The sequence below is a fragment of the Galeopterus variegatus genome, unplaced genomic scaffold, assembly GCF_000696425.1.
Source record: "Galeopterus variegatus unplaced genomic scaffold, G_variegatus-3.0.2 Scaffold8014, whole genome shotgun sequence".
Classification (NCBI taxonomy): domain Eukaryota; kingdom Metazoa; phylum Chordata; class Mammalia; order Dermoptera; family Cynocephalidae; genus Galeopterus; species Galeopterus variegatus.
The window spans coordinates 28,405-39,875 of NW_007734125.1; the positions used below are offsets into that span (position 1 = coordinate 28,405).

The 11,471-nt window shown below is 49.0% G+C and overlaps 1 protein-coding gene and 1 long non-coding RNA gene across 2 annotated transcripts in view; one reads left to right on the forward strand and one right to left on the reverse strand.

Annotated features, from left to right (window-relative positions):
- Window positions 1–3,260: 3,260 nt before the first annotated feature.
- Window positions 3,261–11,471, reverse strand: part of ADARB1 (adenosine deaminase, RNA-specific, B1) — a 58,934-nt gene continuing 50,723 nt past the window's right edge. Inside the window, exons 9-12 of the mRNA XM_008592546.1 lie at window positions 9,195–9,373; window positions 5,539–7,806; window positions 4,895–5,418; window positions 3,261–4,785 (exon numbers count right to left, since the gene is read on the reverse strand). Of these exons, the coding sequence (XP_008590768.1) occupies window positions 7,627–7,806; window positions 9,195–9,373 (359 nt within the window). The 3' untranslated portion in view covers window positions 3,261–4,785; window positions 4,895–5,418; window positions 5,539–7,626. The remainder of the gene's footprint in view (window positions 4,786–4,894; window positions 5,419–5,538; window positions 7,807–9,194; window positions 9,374–11,471) is intronic.
- Window positions 4,679–5,695, forward strand: LOC103608104. Its single transcript, XR_552018.1, has 3 exons — window positions 4,679–4,715; window positions 4,825–5,524; window positions 5,646–5,695. It is a non-coding gene; the product is annotated as an uncharacterized LOC103608104 (long non-coding RNA).

Below are 11,471 nucleotides of genomic sequence, written 5' to 3' on the forward strand. Positions count from 1 at the left end.
GGAGCAATAACATAAGATTCAGCTGATGCCTCCACAGACATGCATTTAAAACGACTCGCCAAGGAAGTGATTGCAACTTGAAAATATTCCTGATATTTCCTTCATTTTTTTAACTTGGAAAATTTACATTTTACAGTATTAAAAGTTTTTGCTTTTGTGTAAAAAAGAAAAAAATCCCACGAGCACTTAGAGTACCATAGAAATGGTATTTTCAAGTCTATGCTAGAACTTTTTAAAACTTAGGAAAAATTTCCAAACACACCAAAGTAAAAGAATAGTGGTGTAATGAATTCCTGTACCAGCCCCAACAAGTATCAACACTTGCCCAACACTGTTTCACCTAAACCTTCTCTTCCTCTCCACTGACAGAGCTTCCCTCCCCTCCAAGAGCGTCTCCCTCATCTCGTCATCTGTGACAGCTTCCGTGTGTGTGTCTCACGGCATCTGGTATGGGCCACGGACACCCTATTAGCCAGGTGTGGGCACTCCTACTTTTATCACCCAAATATTTTAGTATTGCTTTTACGCTTTCTTTCTCTTTGTCCCTTTCTTTCTCCATATGGTCTCCCAGTTGTGAGTGTGTTCCGTTATTTAGTCATCTATCGTGTTCACTATTTCAAATTCTGCTTGGTTCTCTGTTGTTTTCTTATCTCTTTTCAAATGTTTATTAATTTTAAATTCTTGGACTGCCTGTTCTAAAATTTTAGAATATATTGTAATGGAATCTCTAATTCAATATTGTTTTTTTTATTTTCAAATGATTATACTCTTCACATGTCTTATTTCTCCTCATGAAGTCATTCTCCCCTGGGGGTATTGTTTACTTGGCCAAGAACTGTGCTTGGGGAAGGCAAGGCCTTGTTCCCACTGGCCCCAGGGAGCTGAGGGGCGGGGAGAAGCAGGCGAGCCCAGGGCAGGCAGGGCCAGGCACCAGAAGCTCACGAGGATTCATCTTGGCTCACACTCTGTGCCCCAGGTGTGTCCCCTTTGCAGCAGGAGGAGGGGCCCTCATGCTGGGATCAGGTGGGGTGGGGGAAGATTAACCCCGCAAACTTGCAGCCCCTCACCAGCACAGGGCCTTTGCGCTGTCCTGATTTTCTTTCCAAGGACATCTGGGAACCTGTGGTGTGCTAGTTAATACTAAACCACAGGCTTCCCCTCCCCAACGCCTGCACGTGCATGTGAACTTGAGCTTACTGTAAGTGTCATGGGTATGAAGGATGCAGTGCACAATTTAAAACACTGATAAGTTATACAACACTTTCGTAACCCCCACAGGGTCGATCCTCACAGAATGCTTCTGCTGGTTTTTCTGAAGCCTTATGTCTGCCGCCAGCACAGGGCTGCACTGATGAGTGGGGCAGCTCCGACAAGTATGTTGGTGGGTGTGTGCACTTATGACCAGGTGAAGGTGGAGTGACATGTGTGCGTCAGAGTGTCCCTTGTTCAACACACAGCCCTCTGCCCATGCAGGCGTTACTTCTCAGATGCTGCAAGGACAGCTCCTCCTCAATGTTTTGTGCCATTCACAGAGCAGTAGCTACTTCCTGAGGGTGATCTGTGTCTTCGCCTCCACTTTCTTAGATCTGGAGACAATCACAATAAACCAAGCCCTGAGTTGTGGCACCTGCAAATGTGCGGTGGAAAGCCTCCGCTGCTGACCGCAGACTAGGAAGGGTGGTGTGTGCACAGGAACACAAACTGCAGCAAAATAATTAGGAAGTGATGAGTTTTGAGCATTTATTAATATAACTTAATTGAAAGTTTATATAATGCAATTTAAAATAATGATTGTGTTCAACTTGCAAAACTCCTGGAACTTCAGCTTTCGGCAGCAGCTCTGACACCTGGACCCGCACCCCACCTTGTCAGGCCCCCTCCACAGTCCCCTCTGCGTGTGCTTTTACAGACCATCAGTCGGCCTGCCCATCTTCTCCATGAGGCCCAACCAAGCCCCAGGACTTCAAACGGACCTGCCTCTCTGGCTCGCTCGCCTGCTTTTTCTTCCCAGGCACTGTGTGGTGCAGAGAAGGCCGGCATGCTCACTCCTCTCTCCTCCCTGCAGGAGAGTGTGAGCGCTCGCAGGCGTGCTCGCTGATCTGTTCCAAGCACTGGAACCAGGGTCGGCACTCAGTACATTGTTGTTGTATAAAAGTTCTAGAACCTCACAATTTAAGGTCAGGCTCTGTAGATTACTACCCAATATTAAAAAACAAAGCAAAATTGTCTCCTTACTTGATAAGATACAGGACGCTTCCTCAGTGCTATCGCAGAGCATGGCACCGGACGTTCCGCACAGTGCACCACAGGAGACGACTCATGGGGATGCACTGTTCTGAGAAGTAAACTCGTCAAGCAGAGGTTTCCTCCATTCTTTTCTCAGAAGTTTAATTATCCTTTTTCAATGCAACATATTTTCATTTTAATGTTGCTTTTATCATGGGAAAAGAAATAAAATACTCATAGGTTCAAAATTGATGCAAAAGAGAACCAAGTTATTCGGCGATAACAGTGCTGCTTCTTATTTGTATGGTGCTTTTGATTTTCCAAAACATTTTTCTAAGTGTAGAGACATGAGGAAATGGACACTTTTTTAAAAAGGAAAAGAAACATCACTCCAAATCCCCTCACGCATGGACCACGGCCAGACCTCCCCGGCCCTGCACGTGCTGTGCGCACACACGCAGCCTGTGGCTCGTCGTGACCGTGAAGCGTGAGTGAGAGCACAGCCTCACAGCCGATTTGCCGCTCCTCAGGATGCCCTTCCAAAACAGGGGTCCAACAGCGACAGAGTTCCATGCAACTTAGTGCCCGCACTGTCTCACAGCATCCAGACACCCCCCCATCCAGCGGGCACCTGTGGCTGCGTCTAGGTCCTCCTGTGTCCTCCCACCCACGTCATCCTCACACAGGCTCAGCAGTAACATGGGCTGTGTCACCATCTTTCATACACGGGCAAGAGCAGGGCAGCTGTGTAGCCTTCCTCAGCACTACCAGCTATGGGAGTGGAGCCCCATGTGCTCTCCAGGAAGACGGGGAAGAAGCCAACAATCCAAAGGGGCTGGGGAATCTAGAGACCTCCCAAGCCGGGTCAACGTACCACGTGCAGGTGACAAGGCCAGAGGGAGTCTGGCAGGCAGCTCCTGCAGGTGGCATCGCCCATGGCTTTTCATGCTTTGCTAACTAGGACTGACCCCCAGACCTGTTAGTGGAGCCAAGGACAGAAACCACTTGAAAGGAAAAGAAAATCTCGGCAACAGTACAGTAGTGAAACATTTTATTTTTTATTGAGAACATCTCAACTCCTTTGTCTACATATGACAGCGTCTCATGCTCAGTCCCGGCTGGTCTCGGTGAGGAAGCTCATGCAGGCTGTAAGGTGTGGTATATATATAAATATACAGACAGAGAACACCAAGGATTGTATCTTAGCAACAAGTTTCTTGGCTGAATTACATTCATATAAAGTGTCCAGATTCTAAAATCAAATTAAAAGCACATAACCCAAAGCCTGGAAAAGCGAATGGCTTTAGGGGCTTACTCCATTAACATTCCACAGACTGTGCTTCTCATCACTCGTGCTCAGGTTTAGAAGAGCGGCCCATCCGTTCCTTACGCACCATCAGCTTATGCTGTGGCCAAGACAAGCATTCTTGGGGCGTGGTACTCGTCCCCCAAACAGTAAACGAGGGAGCACAGACGGTGCCACCAGAAGCAGGAGTGGGGCTCTCACGTGGAACTGTAAGAGTCACCATCAAGTCGGACCCACCATCCACCTCGGCTTGCCCTGGCACCTGGCGGGCAGAGGCCTCCCTTATGCCATTCCCCAGCACCACGTGGAGACCAGAACCCTGGTGTGGCAGCGCTGAGCGGCCACCAGCCTCCTCACCACAGGGAGATTGTCACTCGATAGGTTAGGGGACAAGGACACCACACACGAACACAAACACTCTGCCCTTTCCATTCATATAGTTTGGGGTTGATAAAAAATCTTTTGAGAGATTCTCTAATTTCACAGAATTTAGAGATGGGAAGTCAGCTAATTTTATTTCTCTTGCTGGATCAAATTTAGGATGGGGGCAGACCTGATATTTCTGGTGTAAAATATTTTAGAAGTGAAAAAGACCCATCTGTGTTTCAACTACTGACGTGTTTACTCTGAGAAAAGGGGTGGTGTGTGCTCCCCACAGCTTCTCTAGGCCCGCCCTCAGATCTGTGCACGTGCTGCGACGGAGCTGCCACCCTCCATGTGGCTGTTGGAGATCACAAGGAGCAGCAGCTCTGTCTTCACAAAGAAGGCAGTGACCTAGAGCCTGGAGACAAATACAGTTGCCAGAACAAACTCAGAGAAATCAATGCCTTATGATGTTGGCTTGTACGTTTTAAAACAATTGTTTTTAATTACAAAAAATATCTCCAAAAGAGAAAAAGACGACGAGAAGTTAAATGGAGACTTAATCAAAATGGCAATTCTTCAGCATACCTCGCTGGAAGAGGTGAAACCTTCTGATACTCTGAGCTGGGATGAGGGCTGGTGAAGGAGGTTGCGACAACCCTGACCTGTGACGGTCCCTGGGCCCTGACCCAGCCTGCAAGAGCCCTGGCTTACATCACAGAACGCCACCCCACCTGAGACTCTGTCACAATGCTGACCTCCAACCTGCAAGACCCGAGTCATCCCAAGGGACAGTGTCTCTCTGGAATTAATACTTGAGGTTTAGCTGTCAGAACAGAACAGAAACCCTCCCACTCCCCACGTGTCAAAAAGTCCTCAAAATTTAAGATTTTTCTCAAAAAATCAAATCTCTGGAATTAATACTTGAGGTTTAGCTGTCAGAACAGAACAGAAACCCTCCCACTCCCCATGTGTCAAAAATTCCTCAAAATTTAAGATTTTTCTCAAAAAATCAAGTTCCCATTTGTGCCAAATTTTCTAAGTCTCTAAAATGCAGATCACGGACACTGGATGCAAAGTGATGCAGCAGCGGCACTGCTCAGGTGCAATCGAGGCACCATGAGCACCGGGAAGGACGGCAGGAAGTGGTTTCCTGGTCTGTCGGGGGCGGCGGGGGCATTTATTTGCTTTCTTTATTTTTGATTACAGATGAGCTGTTCAAGCTGTCCTGTCCCCGAAGCAGTGTGGGGCCTCTTGCCCCTGGCTAGGGAAGTGATTCCTAGATGAGGTGGTGCTCCCCACATGCCACCGCCCTCCTCACTTGCCCACCCGCCCAGGACTCCTGGGCCGTCTGCCTTTCTTCCACCAGGACCCAGGCGGTGGTGTACCCTGTGCTGGGCCTGCCCTCTCAGCCGCACGCATCCAGCGGGGAGAGGCTCATGTGGTCCCAGGCCCTGCTCAGGACCCACCAGATAAGGCGTTCATTTATGGGTGGAGGAGGCCACGCTCATTTCAGTTATTACCTGACAGGAGGGAAAAGACAGACATGCCGAACAGTTTGTATGTGTATATGGAATATATTTCCACTGGACTTTGCAACCAAAATCCACATCTTGTTTTAAAAACTACATCCATCTATCAACCTGACAGGAGGGAAAAGACAGACATGCCGAACAGTTTGTATGTGTATATGGAATATATTTTCCACTGGACTTTGCAACCAAAATCCACATCTTGTTTTAAAAACTACATCCATCTATCAATCCCCATTAGAAAAAATATAATTTATAGGGACAAAAATAAAGCCACACAGACTCACAAGATGTTTAAAAGAGGCTGCTTTGGGGAAGGGCAGAGACATCACCAGATACCTTTCCTTCCATAAGTGCAATGAAACTCCAGCCCTGTTCACCCCAACAAGACCCCCATGGCATGTAGGGCCTGAGACCCTGCTATGACGGTCTAAGGGCGTAGCCACCCCCTCAGTAGAGGGAAGGCTTGTGTGGGGCAGACTTCCACTCTGCTGAACCTGGTTGCATCCCCAACAATGAACCCTGAGTGTCCCTTCCTGCCCCGCGGGACAAGAACCACTGTGACGCATCCATATGGACACGTACAGGGAGGTCTTGATGGCTAGAGGCACACGCCTACACAGCCATGATGCTCCAGTTCTCGAGGTCTGAGCTCCCGGGATCCTGGGAATGATGGTGGCCACTCTGCTCCTGTTCTGGTTTTTCTAAGCCCGTAAAGGACACAAAATACCCTGGTGAACAGCTCAATGTCACTGAGGTACCAACACCCTGGACTTGGCTGTGGCAGGTGTGTACTGTGGGGTGGGGTCTGCACCCGTCTCTGCCCACAGCCCCCGTGACAGCCGCCCCAGCGCAACCTCCAGAGCCATGAGGGTGCTGGGCACTTTGCTCTGACTCCACTCTAATCCTGAGCAGACACAACAAGGCAACTGGTGCAAATCTCTGAGCTTGGGCCAAGGCAGGCCACACCAGGTCCTCAGCCATGGGGCTCCTGACCTGCTGGGCTGGCTAGCGGTCATAGGGCCATCCTGTGCGTGTGGGGAGCACATGTCCCTGGGTCCTCTATGAGATGCCAGCAGCACCCAAGCTCTCCCCATCATAACAACCAGCCTGGTCCACTGCACCAGCAGCACTGTCTCACTGGTTTTCAGCTTGACTACTTTTTGTCTTTCAAACATGTCTTGGATAAAGCCGGAAGGAACAATTTAAACACAAGCCCGACGTGGCATTTTCTGAGAATGAATATCTATTAAATAATTCTACTCCCACCCCGGGAAGATCTTGGGGCAGCCCTTCCCATCCACGGGTGCACAGCCAGGGGTAGAGGGGATGTCTGCTCTGTGTTGGGCACTGGCCCCGGCTGATTCCCTCCAGTCCACACAAGCTAAATACTGTTTAAGAAACCCAGCAAGTGGCCAGTGTAGTATTACTGGACAATGTTTTATCCTCGATTATGTGAAGGAAACCAAGAAAAGTTTCCATGATCTGATCCTACAAGAGGTATAGAAGCTTCTAGAGGCAGCTGAGGACTACTGGGCCGGGTCATGACTCTGCAGAACCTGCATGTGCATCAGGGTCATGCCACGTCATGCTGGGGTCTGTTCCCGGTAGAGATGGTTAACATCTACTTGTGAAACTAATAGTGGAAGTGCCCTGGAGAACGGATACCTAAGTTTAGATGCGTATGAGGATTTTCTTTAGGTTTCTACCTCCTACCTCTATTTTCTCACCCTCATCCACATATAAATGCTTTTCTGCAATTAAAATAATGTGGCATAAAAGTGATCTGACATAATTACTTATTTTGTAAACCACATTCCTAGCTCTGAATAAATTATTTATTCAATAATTTCACACAAAGTAATTTCTATTTTCCTAAATTTAAGGAAGCCCTACTCAGTAGAACTCAATTTCTAAACGTAAACTGAGGTTGAAAGCAGTCACTGGATAATCAAAAAGGGAAACACTGTGACAGAGATGCCAGGTGGCAATGCCAGACCCCAGAACCCGCACGCCCTGCCCACCTGCCACCTGCCCGGCTCAGATGTGAGATGCCAGGACGACACCAGATGCTCAGTGGTCCCTATGACCCCCGTGCCCTCCCCAAGGTGTGCGCTGGCCCCAGCTCAGATGTAGATCCTGGGGGCCAAGGCTGGGCGCCCAGCAGCCCCCTGCACTCCCTCCTTGCACCCGCCCAGGTCAGGGCGTGAGTGAGAACTGGTCCTGCTCCGTGGGCTTCTCCACCCAGGCGCCCAGCCCTGCCTTGATGAAGGCTGTGAACAGACGCGCCTTGGCAGCCTGGTACTCCTTCGCCGCCAGCTTGGACTCATGGTATGTGTTGGGTTTAGTAATCTTGGAGCGTAGTAAGTGGGGGGGAACCTGCAAAAGGATAAAAGAACAAGTACGACTGTTGAAGTGGTAACAGGTGAAAATAAAACCTAGTAAGATGTTTGGAAAATGGCACTGAGTACTGCGCTGGCTTCTGGGGAAACAACCTGGGTTAAGGCGGCTCCTGTCTCAGATTACATCTCCCCAAGCACATGCGGTGTCTCTTCCACTGGCTGGGCTATCATTTCCCAGGAGCCGCCTCACCAGTTAAACAGGCAAGTTCTGAAGACACGCTTCTGGCAACCACAAACAGCTGATTCAAATTTCATTTTTAACTATTAAAAATAGCACCACTGGGCCGGCCCGGTGGCGCACTGCTACAGTGCGCCACTTGGGAGCGCGGCAGCGCTCCCGCCGAGGGTTCGGATCCCACGTACAGACCGGCCGCTCACTGGCTGAGCAAGGTGCGGGCGCAACACCGAGGGTTGCGATCCCGTTGCCGGTCCTGGTCCGGTACGGGCACGACGCTGAGGGTTGCAATCCGTTGCCAGTCACGAAAAAAAGACAAAAAGGAGCGATCCCGTTGCCGGTCCCGGTCCGGTACGGGCGCGACGCTGAGGGTTGCAATCCGTTGCCAGTCACGAAAAAAGACAAAAAGGGTCCGGTACGGGCACGACGCTGAGGGTTGCAATCCGTTGCCAGTCACGAAAAAAAGACAAAAAGGAAAAAAAAAATAGCACCACTGGTGTTCTGTACCTTTTACCACACTGGAGTTCCCTGAGGCATCCCCTCATGTGGCTGGCTGGCTCACTCTTGTGCAGATGTTAAGACTCACGTGGTGGCCAGCACGGGTGCTGCCCGTGTGAACAGGCCTGCAGGTGCGTGACTCCTGCCCCTGCATCCCACACCAGCCTTCATGCTGGCTGCATGAGAAGTAAAGGCTGTACACTTGACTCTAAAATGAATGAAAACTAATAATATACTGACTCACTGTATGAAGTTTTATTCGGGGGGAGAAAGGGTCCTGTGTCTAAAACAAAAGGTTTACAAATCTTCATAGAGGATATAACAGAATCCAATGCAGTACTTGTGCTTCTGAGCAGACAGGGTGAGAGTGGCGTGACTGCCCTCCCTTTTTCATAAGGATTTTCAACATCTGAGCAGCAAGAGAAGTTTCCACCAAGAATACAGCCCCCAGGGTGGTGAGTTTCAGATTCTGCGGCAGGAAAGGAAAAAAGCTGCCTTTGAGACAGCTTTAAGATTTGAAGAGCCAGGGCCACCCTTCTAAGCAAGTAACAAAAAAGGTTGCAAATGATGACTTTTTAGGAAGTTGGGCATGATGGTATGATGATGAAACCACTGAAAGAAACTCAGGTATGAAGACGGACAGGCTGTGGGGAGGTGGAGCCGGCGCATCGGCCGCGAGGGCACCTCAGTACCTTGCCGTGCACACGCATCCAGCGACAGTACAACGCGTGCTTACACAGGCGGGACGCGCGGCCCAGCTCATCCTTCCCCGTCGTGGCGTTGATGACCTCAATGGCGGAGTCGCCTACCGTCCAGTTGACGCTGAAGTTGGGCGCCTTCCCTGGCTGCCGCGCTTCTGCATTGCTGATCCCTGAAACAGCAGACACAGAAGAAGGTGACACGGACCCTGAGCTCACACCCAGGGAGGGGTGGGGATGCCAAGCACAGCACTGGGTGCTCAGACGCAGGCACAGAAACAGGCACTTGGGGAGAATGCTGCCTGCTGAGCATGTGTCTGCCATGGCTGGCAGCATTAGGCGGCTCCCCTGCCATGGCTCTGCTCTGCCTCCAGGATAGGAGCGTGCAGAGAAACTGCACATGACTCACAGGCATGTGCTTGTCTGTGATGGGGTGGGCAGGGGGGAGGTTGACAGAAACCTAAAGCCACAAGACTTCCTGTCAAGTATGTCCTGGCTCACTGTGGGGCTAACAGAGGTAGAAACCTTGGCAGCTGGTAGACAGATGGGTGAGCCACTTCTGGGATGAATCCAGGTTCCTACAAAGTTGTCTACGTGTGGGCTGCTCCTCAGTGGATCATGCCACTTCTGGGGCTCACGCCCTGCACTCGCTCCCAAGAGCTCGGGCACATTCAGGCCACACGGCTTTGCATGCACGACACCCACGTAACAGGAAACCCTCCTTTTAAACAAGTGCACGTACATGTTTTCTCACTATATTTAAACTATCTCGTCTGTAATTATGGGCTCATTTTGCAAAGTTGACAGTTTTTTACAAGATGCTTGGATAACTGGGCATTAAATGCACATATTTCCCCCTGTATACTGCACTTGATGATTCATGACACACGGATGTTGCAGGCCACCAAAATCAAAGTGGCTTAGGACATGCATCTTTAGAACATGTTTAGACACAAGCTGACCCGGATTCTGGACCCATATGCTGAGCCATCAGCCCGCTGGCCCAGGCAGCACCTGCACTCTCGGATGCACTCAGTGCAGTCACATTGCACTCTGGGGGCCGCTTCCCTATTGCCACGCTCTGCATTTGCCTTCAAAGGCCATTTACCCCTTCCTTGAACAGAATATTAAAACCAAGGCAACAGCTCACACCCAGGCCTTGTGCAGAGTGGGGAAACAGGCAGGTGTGGCAGCCTCTCTGAGTGGAGAGTCCAGGGAAACCAAGGTGGCCGGGGTGCACAGGGCAGAGTACCAGAGTGCAGCAAAATACACACAGACAGAAGCCTGGGGACTGCAGAGGACATCTCTCAACACCCACACACAGAAAATACAGACATAAAAAGACCTAAATCAAACTCCTAGAGATGAAAACTACAACGTCTGAGGTGAATAATACACCTGATGGGATTAACCACAGGACAGAAACTACAGAAGAAAAGATTAGTGAACTTAAAGACACAGCAACAGAAACTGTTCAAAATAAAACACAAAGAGAAAAAGAGGCTGGGGGAAGGAACAAGAAAGAAGAACAGAAAATCAGTGAGATATGGGACAAATTTAAGCATCCTAATACATGTGCAATTGGAGCTCCTAAGGAGAGGAGAGAGAAGAGGGAACAGAAGATATATTTGAAGAAAAGATAAAAATTCTCCAAATCTGATGAAATCAACACACGCACTGATCTAAGAATTTCACTGAAGCCCAAGAAACATGAATAAAACTACACCAAAGCATATCATAACAAATTGCTCAACAGTGTATAAAGAGAAAATCTTAAACATAGCCAGAGAAGCAAAGACAGGATGATGCAGATTTCTCAGTGGAAACAATGCTAACAGGAAGACAGGGGTCTACATCTGTACAGTGCTGAAAAGAAAAAAGCCTGCTTGACTGATCATCACTCAGTGCACACAAGTGAAACATTGCTCCGTACCCCCTAAACACACTTATTGTTGTCATCTAAAAAATAAAATTAAAAAAAGAAAATTGAAAGACAAACCACAGATTGGGAGAAAACATGTCTAAATCATATATCTGATAAAGTACTTGTATCCAGAAAATAAAAATAACTCTCAAGATTCAGTAATAAGATGCTAAACAACCCAATAAATAATGCACAAAAGTTTTGAACAGTGTACTAGAGAAGACATAGGGATGAAAAATCAGCATGTGGAATGGTGCTCAGCTTCATTAGTCACTAGAGAAATGCAAATTAAAACCTCGACGTAGGGCCGGCCCGGTGGCGCACTGCTACAGTGCGCCGCTTGGGAG